At 44.3% G+C, this 17657-nt stretch overlaps 1 protein-coding gene across 2 annotated transcripts in view; it reads left to right on the top strand.

Moving 5' to 3' along the window:
• Positions 1-17657, top strand: part of SYN3 (synapsin III) — a 191540-nt gene that overhangs the window by 147562 nt on the left and 26321 nt on the right. For both annotated transcript variants that reach the window (XR_014943349.1, XM_015863657.3), the window contains exon 7: positions 11660-11722. Coding sequence is in view for 1 of the 2 variants with exons in the window: in XM_015863657.3 (XP_015719143.2) it covers positions 11660-11722 (63 nt within the window). In the remaining variant the exon portion in view is untranslated. The remainder of the gene's footprint in view (positions 1-11659; positions 11723-17657) is intronic.

Genomic DNA, 17657 nt, shown 5'->3' with positions numbered 1-17657 from the left:
CTTTACCAAACATTGCAAAAGAAACCATAGCCTTATTGAAATGAATAAGCTAACTCCCATTGCCTTCAGTGAGGCCCGGGTTTCAGTCTTTACGTGTGAGATGCCACGCTGCCATAGAGATGAGGTCAGGATAACATAAGCCACATGATGTCAGATGACTGGATTGATAGACATAATCAAATTTCCTACCTCATTACAGTTTTACTGTGCAAAGTCTCAGTTTAATCAGCAATCGTACTCTCAGTGGGATTTGTTTCATTTGGGACCACCTTTGCCACTCCCAGATTCTGAGAGCTGGTTAATCCTTTCACGGGGCAGGGTTTGCGTATCATGCCTCATAAACTCCCTTTGTGAGAGTTTAGGAAGAAAGGGCAGGATTTTTCATCAGTGCTCCGTGAACATGTCTTCACTGCAGGCAGAGAGATACCCAACCAGATGGCTTTGCACCATTAACTTCTCACGAATGGAGGCCAAGGTGCAAAAACAGGCAGGCACTCAGACCCATGTGTGCTAACCCCTGTCCCCCTCCCTAGAAAGGTCTGGGAACAGAAGTGACTGAGCTGTCCCTGCACAAGCCACCTACATGTGGCTTTTTTGCCACATTCATCCAACCGTAAGTTTCCCAGCTCCATACTGGTGAGTTTGCATCACAATGTGTTTCATGAGCCAGTCAGCCCAGAGGATCTCCATGCAGTGCCCCACTGTGTGGAGCAGGTGTTCCAGCTGTGCTTCAGTTGAGGTTACTGAAAAATTCACTACGTACAAAGGGGCACAGCAGCATTCATGCTTTGGGGAACCCTTCCTACCAAGGACCATCACAAGCCCTGCGTGCAGTAGGATCAATTTAAAATGATTTCACTCAGAGTCCTTGGTGGAAATCCTCTGCCAGTCACCCTCCTCACGTGCTTTTTGTTCTGAGAACCAACAGCTCTCAAAAAGCAGCCTCAGAAGGGGCCACATCTGTACAGAATTTGCTTTCATCCCCACAAGGGTTCCCAGACAATGCCATTGCTAGCTGGAGGTTTGCTGAATGGTATGAGAACCAAAGGCTTCCTTTGCTTTCTCTTCATCCATTAAAACCTTGTGAGTCAAAATTAGGAGCGCAGGAGTGGAAGCTTTTGGAAGCCGCGGTTTGTCACAAATACCTGAAGCTAATGAGAAAGCTAAAGTCTCCAACCCACCACTGCAGCAATGTCACAATTAGTCAAACACAGTCTATTCTGCTTTACATTTACAACGCAGACAAACTAACTTAGCTAATTAGGGCTGTCTGCAAAATTCTTGTGAAATGGTACCCTGTCCTCAAGGTCCGGTGTCACAGAGTCATTATCAAAGTCCAGAAGTGCACACACGCACTCTGACCACTTGCTACTCTCATTGAGTCACCTCTGCATGGGAAACTTTAACACCTCCATTGTCCTACCCACAACTGATGGGTAAAAGCCCATCAACTAAGAAGACCAGCAGAAACTGTGTAGAAAAAGCCTCTCTTTGGCTTCAGAGCTTCAGAAACAAAATCAAGAAAAAAGTGAAAAGCCCATTTTGTTTCTGCCACCTGGGACTAGTTTTTACCTCGTGGGTTTTGAGTAGTCCACACAGACTGAGGTATGATTGAGCTTCATTGAGTGAGCAAGTCTTTTTTTCTTTGTGAGTACAAAGGCTTTTCTTTTTCCTTCTCTGTTTGAAAGGAGCTCCCACTCCCCTGAAGTTCTGTCTATACATTTCAATAGCAACTGTTCTTTCAGCATGGTGATTGGAGTTCAACTGCTGCATTTCTGAGGTGCTGGCACTACATCCATGAGAAACAAAATGAGAACCACCATGAAAGACTTCAGCAGACAGTTTGGAGAAATAATGTAATGGTGTGAGGTCTGATAGGAAGAAAAGAGGTAGAATTGTAACAGGAAAATGAGCACCCATCTTTCAGGACTAGTCCTGGGCTTTGCTCTGAGTGAGCTCCAGGATGGTGCAGCAATGCGATAGCAGGCAGGGACAGCAGTGGAGGTGAGCGGTGAGCCTGTTCCTTTTTCTTCTAGTACTTGTCCCTGTCTTCATCTGGCCAAATGCCCTTCTTTTGAGCACATGCCCATGCACCTCCGTGCTGGCTCCTGCCCACATTCCAAAATCCTACCTGTATCCCATGACAGCCTGGGAAAGAAACAAATACCTTCCTTCACTAGGCGTGGACCGGCTCACTCACATCTGCCTCATTTATCCCGGAGAAGTGGAGATATTGCCTCACAGATGGAATCAGCTCAGGTCTCCACCTCTTTTTCCAGTAAAGGGTGAAGCCTTTCTCTCCAGACAAAACAGAAGGAGTGGGCTCATGGAGACCACAGCATCCTTCGCCTCTCCAGGCTTGCCCAGGCTAAAGAAGAGGGTCTGTGTGTTACTGCGAATGGAATTTCTCTGCTTCCTGCTGCTCACTGTTCCTGGCCGCTGCAGCCTGCCATACATCAATGTGTGTGCTCAGCTGGGAAAAAAAAAACCACTGCTGACCGAGGTGGTGGCTGTGAGATGAAAAAGGCTGACCCACACAGTGGTTTCTTCTGTTTCCTCTGAATGCATTCACTTGAGGAGCCCCTTTCTCATTACAGCTGGGAAGGATGTCAACAGCAGCCAGTCCCAGCTGAAAATAACCCTGCCCATGTCCAGTGTGCAGCCTGCTCAGCTCCTTGGCCCTTTTTTTACTCAAAATGGCAAAACTGGGTTTCCTCTTAACGCTGAGGTGTAGCCAAATTCTGCATGCAGGGTAATCACACAGGACACCCCCATAATGTCTTTCTTCCTCTTCATTGAAAGCTCTGATGTCTTTTTAGGAAATAGATGTAGCAGGATCTTGTCTTATCTTGTGGAAGGAGCCAGGAGAGGGAGACAGATAACCACATGGTGCCATTGTGGGCCTATGCCCTTACAGCCTGGGTAGGAGAAGGTTTCCTCAGCGCTCAAGAGGTTTCAAAGCTTCCCTAACCCAAAGTCAAAGATCCTCATGAATGAAAGATGCAGCAATAAAATGCACATCGGGAATACTTTCCTCTTACAGGTTGGAAGCATTTCATTTCCTCGTTGGACTAAAAAAGTTGATTGGTGTTCATTCACAGAATCACTGAAACGTGAAACTTTCTGCTACAAAATTGGCATTTAGAACCTTTTTATTTTTGTTTTCCTCCAGATAATTAGGAGAGTTGGTGAGATGGTTTCCTTCCTACATTTTTTGGCTCCTACCAAAAACTTGTCATTTGAAAGTTCCTAAGTATTCTCAAGCGACACAGAGCTAACTCAGTCATAGATTACAGTGGCTGCCTTTCATGTCCTCAGTGTCTATGCCATAAGACAAAAATTAGTCTGGAGAAAGCAACAAGATCGTTATCTGAAGAAAGAATCTTGAAACTATGAAGAACAAGAATGAGAATATGGAAAAAACAAAGCTCCATCTGCTGTGGGTGCCCACAAAAGATAGTTAGAAGTTCAGGACTCTGAAGACCTGCTACCAGGGTTCATTAAACCATGTGTAGTCCACGAAGGAGATGAATCCATGGAATACACCTTTGAAGATCTTTACTTCTTTACTTTTAAGACCCAGGGAGACAGAGTGACCAGAAAACACAGGGCATGTGTATCTCACTGCAAGGCCACTTGGTAAAGTATTTGGATTCCTGCATAAGCCTAAGGGCTCAAAATGCTTAAAATAAGATCTGGCTGTAGAATAGGACAAGCTGGGCCCGTGGCAAAAACATTTCTCATGTGAGGTAATACTTGACTTTCCAGGTCAGTGGACAAAAGAAATGAGGACTAAAGAAATGCAATATAAATATTTGTGGTTGCAGGTTAAAAAAATGCAGCCACTGTGAATTCAGTATGAAAAAGGTAGCCTGTGAAAATTATTACATGGGAACAGTATGTTGTATAGCAGCTTAAATATACTGGACACATGATAGACTTGTCATTTGTACAACCAAAATATAACACAAATGTGGGAGCATACACAGATAATGTATAATGTGAGATATAAACTATTCTCTGCACAGCCCTGTGTGACAGACATAGGCTGTGTTGACTGTAGCAACACATTCAGTGCCAGGGCAGAGCTGTTATGGTCTGGCCACAGTTGTACTACTAAAACTCAAAAATATCCTGCAGAAAAAGGCTGCAGACACATGCTGGTTTCCATGTTGTGCTTGGGAATTGTTTTGGGGATTTATCCCTATGGGCAATTCGATGCCATTGTCCTTGCTATGGCATTGCTTAATTTATTGGTACAGGTGTAGCTTGAAATACCAGTTGCAGGGTGACACTTCCCATCTTCCTCATTCTTTTCTATACCCAAAGTCTTCTGTGCTCTGCAGCCTTAGTTAAGGCAATTGGATCTAGCACTTGTTCTAGTGGCTGGCAGTCCCACCTGTGGCAGGGAGGCTGGAACTTGATGTCCCTTGAGGTTCCTTCCAACCCAAGTCATTCTATGATTCTGTGATTACTTGGAGGGGTGTGATTCCCTGAGCACTGCCATCAGGGTATGTGGCTTCACTTGGTGTGAGAACTGGGAAAGCACCTGCTTTGCCTTTTGGAGGCATCTGCAACTGGACACGGTCTGAGGTTAGAGACCCATGCTACTGGGTGAGCCATCAGCTCCAGCAAGGCCTCCTTGCTCCATAAGACCTTTTCCTGAAGGGATTTTCAATTGTGGAGACTGTGGAAGTTTTGTCCTCACCAAAGAAATCCCATGCTGGTCATTGTGAAATCAGTGAGAAGTCAGAGCTTGCTCCAAAAAAGGGTCAGGTTTCTGAGTGAAGGAAGAGCTATGTTGGCCAGCATCTTCTGACCCCCAGGGGTTCTTGGATGAGGGATGGCTTTGAAGACTCCACCATAATTTCATAAAGCATTTTCATCCCTCTACTTCCTTTCTGCAGCTTCTACCACACTTGAAGCCCTGCAGTTTTCCCAAAGGTAACTCATCAAAAGCAGACTCCTAGATAGTTCTCCACCTCATCAGCAGCTGGTGCTTACCACCTCTCCCCCTGAAGGACTGTGATGTGGGGAAAGGAAATTTCTTATTTGAGAAAAACACAGCAATACTATCCAATTCAGGTCAGGATAAGGGAGACAAGGGAAAGTTTCCTCCCAACCTTCTTTTTTTTCTGTTCCCACTGCATCTAGCAAAAAAACATTGACTTTTTTTTTTTTTTTTTTTTTTTTAACATCAGAATGTATTCACTCTCCTAGCAAGAGAGGAAACACGAGAGGCTTCCTTAATGGCAGCAGTGACAAACAGAGGATAAACAAACCCCAAACATTAAGCAATTACAATTTCCATGTGCTCATAATGACCTTTAAAAACTCGCCTGTATTCCTCTCAGAGGCAATGGGGATGTATTGAGCAGAACCGCTAGGTATGTGTGCATGTAAAAGCACACAAATAAATATGCTATATTATTTTTTTTCTGCACATCTGTTTGTCTGGCCTTGCACATAAAATTCTCACACTGGAAGCACCAAGGGAATAATATAACATGCTCACACTCTTCATCCTCCAAAATGCTGAGAGGGACCAATGGGAACCCAAAGGCATCCTATCTCAACTATAAGAGAAGTTACAGTAACATTAGAGGTAGCATTAATGAGAAAAGGTTCCACATTATGCTTAACCCTTTCCACCTGCTTCTAACCTCAGCAAGCATTATAAGCCCCAAAACACTGGTCTGTGGTCAGTTCTCTTGAGAATGTGGGGACTAAGTCATGCTGCTGTTAGGTTTTCTTTTTGTGTGTACTGTGCTTTCTAGAAGTAATGCTAGGATCAAAGGACAGGTTTTTATCACTATGAAGGGTCTTCTCAAACCAAGGCACTGCTGACCTCACCTCATAATGCATGCTGAGTACTGCCATATCTCCCTCTAGTTACTCAGTGTGTTCATTCTATTTGAAGCTAGAGGTCTGGGCTCCAGCACTAAATGAAATGAGCTGAAGTCCATCCACTTAAGGCATCTTACATCTAACCCTTTGCTTTTCACTCATTCCTGGTCCTCTCAGGTCTGTAGCAGTGATGTCTCCACCAAATTAGTGAATGTTTTTTCTCCTCACAACCTTGTTATTAGCAACCTCATCCTTGCCTATTCTTTGTGACACCTCCAAAACCTTACACTTGCTTGCTAAAATGCTGGCCTCTGGCCTCACAGTGCTTTGTACCATGTCTTAGTTTATTCCCATTTGATCCTATGAGCTTCCCTTACAGACTTCCCAAAGTATCACCAAATCATCCACCTTGCCCACAGCACTGATTTCATCACCTCAGCTCAGTAAAGCCCTGCAAAACTTACCCCATCCTAAGACGCAGTGCAATCTCCCCTTCTACTATACATTACTACCTCCCAATCTACCGATCCCTGTAGTGCTTTGGGTCCTACCTTGCACAGTGCTTCTTGATACAGCTATGAATAAAGTCCTCCTGTCACAAGTATCTCAGCACTTATTCCTCCTCAGGGTTTAATTCAGCTGGTTTGGAAGCACAGGACCTCTTTCCCTAGCTAATCATTTTTTATTCATTGGGCTGCAATTATTATACAGTAATGAAAACACACGTGTGTGCTTTGAAGGAATCTGTATCACGTGTCTTTAATAGAGCACAGATGTGAATGCTGGCAGCTCTTATTGCTCAATATGTTCTCCTATTGTTGCTCGGTTTTTCTCACACTGTTCCTGATCTGGCAAACAGCAGAGGACTTGTCTGTCATACATTGGTCTCCGCAAACCTCCATGGGACCAAAGTGTTAATCCACTGAGTCAGCCATTCTGCATGGATTTGGTGATTATATGAGTGAGCAAAGGTATAACAGGGAGCAGAAATTCTCCTCCTCCGTATTTCACTGTACAGCCCTGACACTGCCACATCTGGCAAGGCCAACTTGCAATCAGTGTTAATCTTTAGCTTAGACCTTTAGTAAGATAGTTCCATAAACATAATGACATCATGTCATGACATCATTACTTTCCTCTGTGTTTGAATCAGCTTGAGTGCTTTTACAGAAAATCGTGTACATTCATTGCTCCTCCGACTTAATTGACACCAGGGAAGTGCCACACACATTACTTTCAGCATTCAGCTCTCAAGGACATGAGCAACATTCCCATAACCCATTAGGTACCCGCCCAGAGCAGACTTTGTCATCCTACAAGTAAAGACAGCTAAATAAACAGAAAAGTCAGTTTCACAGCGTAAAAGCTTGAAAAATAAAATAAAATACAATAAAATACAATAAAAAAGAATCCCAGGATTATGTCTGGGGGAAGGGGGAAGGAAAATGTTTGCAGTACCTTATGAATTGAGACTGCAGGCCTGATTTGAAAACACTGTATGCTATGGTGATACCATACTGGTGCCAAGAGACTAAAGCTTTGATGTTCCATTTCCCACCTGCCCCAGACCTCTCCCATTATGAACCATGATGCTCCATGGGGTATTAACATTAGCATTGATTGGAAAGTCTCTGCAGTAGAATAACCCCTGGAAACTAGAAGTGGAATGTTGTATGATATGGATAATGTGAACTAATGCATGAAACTGATCATGGCTGAAGGATTCAGCATTGTTTATGGACAGGACAGTATATTAAACCACAGACCCACGGACAGCATCTCTTGAGAGCCTCAGTGAAGGAAAAGACTTGAAAATATCGTACTTACACAATAGATTAGGTTTTGTCTATGGTATCCTCCTGAAGGTTGGTTTATATCCACCTCTCTTCTGCTGCTCCACCAGAAATAAATACAGAAGATAACTGTACACTTACAAGAAGTACTGGAAATCCCATTATTTGTTGGAAAGGAGGGGCAGAGAGTAAAGGGGAAAGTGTCATAGTTTACAGCCATATGTTTTCAAATAGGGGCTAATGCATGCATACTGGCACTCAGTTTTACACACCACTGCCAGAATACTGATTAACTGCAGAGTTATCTTTGCAGTGACACTACACAAAGAGCACAGCCCATAAAATCAGGCACTACAATGACTTGCTTTAGGCCATCAAAGTCCTTCATCCATGTCTCCCCAACGAAAGTCCCTAAATTAGGATTTGGACTCCTGCTTGAATCCATGCACTGAATTCTAGACACATCTGTAAACATCACCATCTCAACGCTTTTGTGTGACAGCATCTAGGAATGCATTTATAGGATTTTAATGCAGTAATTCAGTGGGTGGAGTTGTGTGCATGACGTGACACATCCATGTCTGATCGCTGAGCAAGTCGCAGTGCCACAGTCTCACCCCAAAACCCACAGGCGTTCTCTATCCCAGCCTGTCAACAGTTCATGCACATTTTAAAAGCATCAAAGTTTGTTTTTTTTTTTCCCATTTCTCCAAGAAAAAAAGCCATTACAAAACATAAACACACAGAAAGACACAGATATTTATTTGCATCTTTCTTTTAAAAAACACATGCCTTTCTTATTAAACTCTGGTGTTATCCTTTGATTATAAGCATCTCCCTTCCCAGGAAATCTATGACTATGTGTGTGTAAACCCATGTCTCAGGGGTCTGCTCTTGTGGCAGTTGTGGCCACCCCCAGAACTTCTCACTGGGTCTGTGTATTCACACATGTAACACATCCTTTCTTCCTTCAGCTTCCCTATCCATCCATGTGCTTGCCAAGTATTCTGGCTGGCCACCTCATTACAACAGAAATCCCAACCAGGATGTGGTAGAGGCTCACATTATCTCTACTGATTGGTCTAGCCCACATCACTTCTACCACTTGGAGTCACAGAATTGTTTGAGTTGGAAGGGACCTTCAAAGGTCATCCAGTCCAACTGCCCTGCTATGAGCAGGGACACCTTCAGCTAGATCAGGGTGCTCAGAGCTTGGTCCAGCACCTAACCAGCAGCATCCTAACTCTCATATCAGGTGGCTGTGGACTCTGGTTTATTTAGTCCCATGGATTACTGAGAGCATCTGTTCACACTTAACTTCAGCAAGGTCTAAGGGCACTCCATTATCACTAGATAAACTCTTTGTGAAATCCAGCCTCACTTCTCTCTTTGCTTTCCCATAAGGCAGGTTCACATACACAGAAATTATACCAGTGTGGGATTTCAGTGATGGAAATAAATTTCCAGCAAGACCTATGATGACATTCCCGCAGAGCTGCAGGTTTCCTGGTGAGGCTGCCACGTGTTTGCAGCCCCACTCCCTGGCACCACAGTCAGCCCAAGCAGCTTGAGGCTCCAGCCTGCTCCAGCACCAGCTGGGATGAGGCAAAGCCTTACCAAGAAAGCTGACATCACGCTTCCAAGAAGCAAAGAGAGAGACTTGAGCAGAGCTTTTCTATTGCCTGTGGTTTCTCCCAGGCTAGGATGAAATTAGGGTTGTTTATTGGATTCCTAACTCTCTTTGCATGTACACAGGAAAACAGATGCTTCCCACTCCCAGGCCCTGTGCTCAATCCAGGCTCCCTAAGCAGAAGCCACAGGTAGGGCACACAGCCGGGACAGCAGAGACATGGCTTCCTGCCTCACTGCTTGGACATGATGATACGGCGTTATCTATCTCCTGCACTTCTTCATCCCCTTGCCAGGGGCACAAAATTTGTGGCCTGCTTTTCCTGCATGCTGGGAACAGCCATCGCCTTTGGCTCAAGCAGTGTGCACGGGGCACAGATGACAGAGCTGGGAAAAAGGCCAGATCTCCCTAAGCCCAAACAGGCGGGTGCCCTGGCTGTTGGTCTCGCTTTCATCTTCCAGAGCTAAAAGGCTGTCACGGTTCACCCATAGTCCTATCCTCAGGTGCAGCCCTCTGTTTGACTCACAGGTGCCAGCAGCTAATGAAGTTTCAAGCTCTTACAATAAATTAGAGAGGCAAAGGAGAAACAGAGCATAAACTCATGTGCCTGGACGTATGCTTATCTTAACTGTGGGGCTGTAGGAAAGCTTCCTGTCGGGGTCTCTTTTCACAGAACTGCCAGCCTGTTCCAGCACTATGGCATGTTGCTGTTGAGGGTTCCTTTCATTCATGAATTGGAGTATAATCATAGAATCATTAAGACTGAAAAGACTGCTTATATTACTTAGTCCAACCACCAATCCATCCCCACCATGCCCACTGACCACAGTGCCACATCCACACGGTTCCTGACCACCTCCATGGACAGTGACTGCACCACCTCCCTGTGCAGCCTGTGCCACTGCAGCACTGCTCCTTCTGAGAAGAAATTTTTCATAACATCCAACCTGAGCCTCCCCTGGTGCAACTTGAGGCCATTTCTCCTCATCCTATCACTGTTATCTGGGAGAAGATGTAGTGAGAGGCACAACACTGAATACGACACTGGAGGTGCAGCCTCACCAAGTCCTTCAGCTTCCCGCCTGAAGAATGTCTCCACAAGTGCCACAGGTTGTCTGAGCGTGCGATGCACTCACTGTTCCCCTTTCCCATGACATTTCTTTACACAGGCAGCTGAACAGCAAAACATCGGCGCTGGTTACTAATTTTGTTATTTATAGCAGGCTGTCGCAGATGGAGACAGCAGCACCATTCTATCTTTAGGGCGTAGTGCCTGCCTGTCCATACAGACAATTGGTAATTAGCACAAGAACAGTTTGTTTATCTGTTCTCAAATAAATAGGAGAGCCATTTATCTGAGTCAAAAACTCAACTCCGGATCTCCAGGTTAACTGCTTGATGAATAGAGTTCAGTGCTTCAGGTATTTAGGTAGACAGAAGTTCCTTTTAGAGCACTTCCCAAGAAAGCAAATAAAAATATGCAATAAAAAGTAATATGTTATGTACCAAAGGGATAGTAGATAGATCAGATAGACCTGGTCGCTCTCCTGGTATGGGCACTTCCTACGTGGCTGTGCAGCCCAACTCACAGCCAATCCCTACAAGTGAATCCCTGCACAAGCTGAGGAATGGGAGGCAGAAAGGATAGTTCTGCTCTCTCCAAGTAAAATCCCACATGTACATTAAGATGCACTTGCACAGCTCAGATGGCAGGACCATACCCAATGTAAACACCACAAGAGCCAGAGCGAAGACATGACATAATTTTTTGCTATTTTTATTGCTGATCCCAACCCTTCTTTGTTCCCTTTTATTCCCTATACCCACCCCTAAGTTAGAGGAGAAAGGGAGAGGCTTTATGAATAGATGGACTCTGTGAGTCGTACCCAAGGGCTGGCCGCTGTTCCCCTCTCCTTCCCCCACCACTGCTGGAAGGAGGCGAACGGGAGCTGCAGAGGGACTGCTCACTCTCATGCTGTCTGTGTGAAAAGAGAAACAGCCCTCATCTTTCTTAGAATTCAGATATTTTCAGGGTCTGGAAGTGTTTATGTATTCACCCTGGCAGGTGGAGTTTTTTACATGCATGCACACATACATGCATATCCACACGTACACAGCAGGGGAGAAAAAACAGTTTTAGAGGTTACTGTTATCAGGCAGCAAAAGAGGGTCAGATCTGAAGAGTTTTGCCTGTCCTCTGTTTCCGACCATGTGCGTCCCAGCAAAGAGCCACTTACTTATTGTGCTGCCACCTGGGCAGTCTTTATTGGACCTGTTTATCTTCCCATTAGCATCTAGGCAGGGGATAAAAGCTACCGAATGAAAGTAAACTATTTCAAATACAATGGCTGGAAATAAAGACTAATGAGTTCCTTCTTCTGTCTTTCAGCTCACAACTCCGAATTTTCCTGTAGTAGTGAAGCTGGGACACGCTCACGCCGGAATGGGGAAGGTAAGTAAAGGAAAAAATACATCAAGAGATATCTGTGTGGCACAGCCTCCTTGCGTGCGACCAGCCAGCAGGGAGTTAAACCTTCCCACAGCCTATCTGGGTGGCACTGGCTGTTCCTGTGGGAGAAAAGGCCTCCTGCTGCTGTCACGCACAGAGCCAGGCAGTGGTGTCGGGCGGAAGGCTGCCAGGGTGTGGGAGGGGGTTCAGAAGGGTGGGTGGAAGGCTGGCTAGGCAGGGGCCATTCAGCTTGTGTTTTATACATTTTCTGCTATCCCGAAAGTAGTGGTGTTGTTTATTCAAGCACCTGCAATGCTCAGCTACACCCCATGGCTCTCACAATGAGGCACAGCAGCGCTGGTCCTTCTGAGTGCATGACGATGACCTTATTCAATGAAGTGGGAGCCCTTCAGCTATTTTTTTCCTCCTTGCAAGGAAGAACAAGACCTTACAAAGCAGAGTGGCTGGTTGCCTGCCAAGGAATCCTGAAAAACAGTTCGCTCTGCAGAAGGACCTGTTTGTTTTTCCCAGGCTCGCTGGGATCTTTATTCCCCCAGTGAATTGCCAGCCCCTGTTTCTGGGGGTGCCTGAGCTCCATTTTCAGCAAGCAATTACCAGTATGTCCCTGCTGCACTTTTGCCTCCTCTTTCTTTCATATACCTCTTTAAAAAAGCATCCTCTGCCTGTTAAAAACATGATCTGTTCAGAGTTAGGGTATTCTGGTGCATCATCTCTGAATCCAAATGGGGTGGCACGTGAACTTTGTTAACTGATATCCCTGTCACAGCACTTCCCTAGAGCAGACCGTTGTTCTCCCTGCCTCACACTATTTGCCTGAGAAGTATACATAGGTGCAACATACCTAAGCCTAGTACAGCCTGTTTGCTTGCAGTCCATAAACAAATGTGCTTTCTAGCATCCTGGATCACACACAGAAGCTCTCATGATCATCCTTGCTTTGGTTGCATCATTCCTTGTATGGATGGTCTTCAAGTTCTTTGAGGCCCTGTGGGGTTTCTTAGTCCTGCTGCAATTCTGGGTCTCTCTGACCACTACTCAATTTCATCTGTAATGTAAGGAGGGATTCATTGCTCTCTCTTTGCAACATAGACCCTTGGGTGGCTACAGCAATGAAGAAAGAATCAAAGGAAAGCATCCCACCCTGAGCAGTGTATGCACACAAAATAGTCCTCAGAAGCTGTTGTCTTCTGCACCACTGCAGATCTTCTTCCACCTCTCACTTTCTCTTCCATTTTACTCTGCTTAGCATTTGCTTTCACAAGATATAGGGAAAAACAGTTTCTAATCAAAGTGCAGGCATAATTATATGCAGTGGTACAAGGGAGTTACATAGGAAGTTATTCCAGATGCAGATTTGTTGAGACTCAGCATCCTAGAAGAAAGAACTGGTCTGAGGCCAAGTTTACTTTAGTCCGTTATGAAATGTAGGGACTAGCAGCAAAGTCTGGATGTGACATTGGGCACTTCTCTCTTTAGTTAATGGGGAAGGTACAGGAAGGAAGTGCTGTTGACCTTATGGTTTTAGTTTGGGCTCTTCTCCAGCCGCAAACAGCCTGAAGGTAAGTTGAGGCTGATTAAATTAGATTTCTTGAAGTCCTGTTTCATTTCATTGAATTGAGGGAAAAAATGAGAAGAGAGAAAGTGAAAATAAAGAACAAGTTGGTTGGATAGAATACAAGTGACAGGAATTTGTTTTGTTTTGTTTTTAAGACAATAGAGTTCAAGATGAGGCTGACAGGAAAAAAAAAAAACAAAAAACAGAAAATGTCAGAAATACAGATAAGCAGAGCTATGGACTGACTGAAAAAGTAGCACCTAGAGGTAAAAATATAGAGAAATAAATAAGAATAATCAAATGTCAATGCCCTCAGTAATTCAGAAGAGAAATGTTCCCTGGAGTCATGATGATTTTAAGCATCATAACATAAGAGTAAGAATCAGTCATGATAAGGAGATTATAGAGGTTAATAGAGAAATTAGAGAGAAATAAAAGATTTCTTGGTCTTCAGAAATAAAGTGACAAAAAGAAATAGCAGGTCATTATCTCTGAAATATACGTAGGAAGAAAAGAGAGAGGTTTGCTCTTGGTTTGGATGAGAGTAAGAAAGTAAAAGTCATGTTTTGTGTAAAAGCAGTGACTGAAGAAACAAAGGATAAAATAACCAACCTATTAGCCAAAGTACACATTCATACATTAAAAATAGTACTTACTGTAGCAAATGATGCCAAGATAGAGAGCCATGTACTTCTACCTGTAATGGGTGCTTCAAAGGATGTGAGCATTCAGATTACAATCTCATTACCAGGAGAAATTGTCAAGGAAGTGCTTACATTTTTCTTTTTATTAATGATAAAATCACATATAATGGGAGGCATCAAGACTATGAAGAATAGTGTTGACTTGAGCAGAGGCACCAGGAATAGCCTTCACCAAGAGAGAAGAAAGGACTCTGGGCAGTTTATTTATCTAGAAGCCAGATACATGCTCCTCAGCCCCTTGCATGACTATGGTTAACCCCCTCCCAAAACCTATGGGCACTGGAAAATTGCAGCAAGTATTCTGTTCTGTTAGTCCAATACCATATTGATTCAGATGCAATATCAGAAATATTACATAGGTGATGGTTTACAATGGAGTCATCAAACAGCTCTCTCAAGCTGTATTTAAGCTCCCCAGCAGTACCCATGGTCTTTTCCAGGGAAATCACAGATGGGTGCTGGGAGCAGTGCTTCCTCGTGTTGCACTGAACTGTTGTTCACCCAGCAATTCACAAGAGGTCAAGGCATTTTGAAGCATCTTGCAGTTTGAGCCTATCTACCCTAGATGTGTTTGGGGGAGTCTGTGTTGAGTAGGGTGAGTGCTACAGTGAGAAAGAAGCAGTACTTCTTCCTGACTCGAGATCTTGTAATGCCAGAGACCACTGGAAGAAATAAAGCCCTGAGTGTGTTAATATCTGGCACTTGTATGCTAACGTGACCCCAGAGTGCCCTAGGAACAGAGCCCAGCACTACAAAGTCACTCAAAGAGCCTCTTCACCTCTTCCTGATCAGATCATGAGAAAGAGACAACTGCCAGATCTGCAAAGAGAGGAAAAACAGTTTCTATTCATGTGGCTTTACATGTATTTATATGAGTTTAATAAATATATGCATATATTGCTACTTCTGTTTTATTTTTAGATCTCTCTAATTAGACCAGTTCAAGAGTCACCTCCTCTCTATGCCTGCCCCATAATTACGAAAACACCTCCTCCAGTACAAATCCTGGCTCAGATGAATTTATTACACTGCAGAAGAAAAACTTGTTGCTCATAATAATGTGGTCAGAGTTATTTTCTCTCTTACTGGATGGGAGAGACTTTTCTCTCTCTTTTTTTCTTTTTTCCTTTTTTTGCTTTTTTTTTTTTTTTTTTTCTGGTACAAATATAGCGCACACTAAACATAGCCACTATGTAATGTAAAAATACCACAAGCTTTTTATCAGGAAAGACAGCTCATCACCTCGTCTCTCTCGGGACTGGAAATAGAATGTTCTAAAAGTGAAAGCTTTGAAAATCCAATGCACTAAAGAGGAAAGGAAGGGGAAAAGGCTGCTTTGGTTTGTCAAGGAACAAATATTTTCTTTCACAGAGGGCAAATAATGACATGTAACATTACATTCAGAACAGAGAAGCCCAATCAATGTGTTCCCACTGACTCATGAGTGAGGAGGTACCACCCATCTTGAAAATAGCAAGAGCATCCTCCTCATTTCTTGCACAGCAGCCTGCAACCTTTTGCTGGACACAGAAAGCGGTGACTGAGCCAGGATATTGGGGTCCAGAGCTGCCAAGGCCTGTGGTTGAGAGCAGCTATTCATTGGGAAGTTAATAGGGATTGTAATGTAGTAGACAGTGTAACATTCTGAAAGCTTCACTGTGAGGATAGTAAGGAAGTGAAGACTTTAGTATATCTTTATTATTTTGAGGTGGTTCAAAGAGCAAACCACATTTGGTTAGGCCTAGACTGAATGTGTGTCAGAGCCAAATCCAGCCCTGACTCAGATTAGGACATTCACCTTGCAGCTGAACCTGCTTCTAAGTCCAGTTTGGACGAAGAAATTGCATCTGCAAGCCATGTCCCCAGTGGTGTGGGTTTAACCGGTAAGGCTGAGCAAACTCTGGATGGCACTTGGCAAGGCAAGGCAAGGGCAGCCCTTGCAGACTACTGTAATTCTGATACTTCAGCCAACTAACTGTTATTTTTTCATGCGGCCACATCACTAATGAAAGCAAAAGGGCATAGTGAGGCAATACATGCAGTGCTTAGGTTGAAGAGGAGAGGAAGGCCACAGCCCTGGGATCATGGTGTGCAGGAAGATGAGAGGTATGCGAGAGGCAGGGAGGAGATTTGGGGTCTGGGAGACTGAGGCAGTAGAAGTTTAGAAGCCTTTCAGTACCTAAATGGAGACTGTAAGATAGAAGGAGACAGACTCTTTCTCAGGGTTTCTTGTGATAGGAAATGGGTTCAAACTAAAAGAGGAGAGATTTAGGTTGGATACAAAAAATAAAGTTTTTATTATAAGGGTAGTGAACTGAATGGGTTGACCAGGAGTGTGGTAGAAGCTCCATCCCTAGTGACATCCAAGGTCAGACTGGATGGGCTCTGAGCACCCTGTTCTAACTGTAGGTGTCCCTGTTCATTGCAGAGTAGTTGGACTTGATGGCCTTTAAGGGTTCCTTCCAACTTAAACAATTCTGTGAGTCCATGAGGTTTCTGCCCAGTTCTGCTCAGGAAGAGCTAGATCAATGTCTGTTGGGAAAGCTGCAGATGGGAATGGGCACAGTATCTTCTTCTGAAGTGCCACCACTAGTCAGAGGGTACAGCACACCTGTGTGAGCGTATCCCTGGGGATACAGGTCCCTCTCCTCTGCAACCAGAAAAGTGTGGTGGGGCACTACTGGCACCCACATGGAAGTAGAGAGCCAGAAGGGAAGCGGGAACTCTCCCGGGGAGATTTCTTGCTCAGAAAAGGCATTTGTCAGCACACTGCCTCAAGCTCTTCACAACAGGTCACTAAAATGCTACAGCAAACAGCAGCTGATGGCTCCAGAATGAGCCTATTGCTGCTCAAACAGCCAGCACAGCTAAGCAAACACACTGGCAGGGCAGGGGCTGTATTTGCACACGCTGTTTGCACTCCTCTGTGCAACTAATGGGATATTGCGTTTATCCTAAGAAGGATGCAAAAAAAAAGGAGAGAAAATAGCTTCTTGCTGATTTCTTTCCAACTTCTTTTCTCACTTCCGCACTGCGGCCAGCCTGCCATTTTAGGAAGCAGATTTATCCCCTGCTAGGTAAATCGATAGCTATTTGATCAATAATCATTTCTAACAGTCCCATCTTAAATGATGCCCTCTGACGTCACACTACTTACATTCTGCCTTTGGTTATCTTCCATGTTTTTTTTTCCTCTCATTAGAAGAATGGATATTTTATCGGTGTGTAAAACAGCTACAAGTCCGGGGGAAATGAATTATAAAAAATGTAAAAGTAGAAAGCTAATAAAATGGCGGACTTGATAGATAAGGCAGGAAAAATAAATCTAATTTGACTGTAACTGGAGTGCTTCCTGTTTATGAAGTAATAACCGCATCCAGGCCTAAGCCAGCATTAACCCAGGACACAGTTGTTATTTTGTCAGATTTGGCTGGCTCTAACAATTAACAAGGGGCAGCTCAGATTTCAGCTTTGGTGTGGTGATTATTTTGATGCCCAGTGGGAAACAGGGGCTTGGCCTCCCAGAAGGGGACCTGGCAAGGTACTTTCTCTGAAAAGCCCATGGGAATGTCTGTGGCATGGGCTGGGAAAGGAAGCAAATCTATTTCCAGGGGACAGTGTAGTGCTGTAGCACCAGAGGTATCATCTGCTGTGTTCA

The sequence above is a fragment of the Coturnix japonica genome, chromosome 1 (assembly GCF_054131305.1).
Source record: "Coturnix japonica strain WE chromosome 1, WE-NBRP24, whole genome shotgun sequence".
Lineage (NCBI taxonomy): Eukaryota > Metazoa > Chordata > Aves > Galliformes > Phasianidae > Coturnix > Coturnix japonica.
Note: the sequence above shows the minus strand (reverse complement) of the source record. Positions and strands in the feature narration are given on the sequence as shown.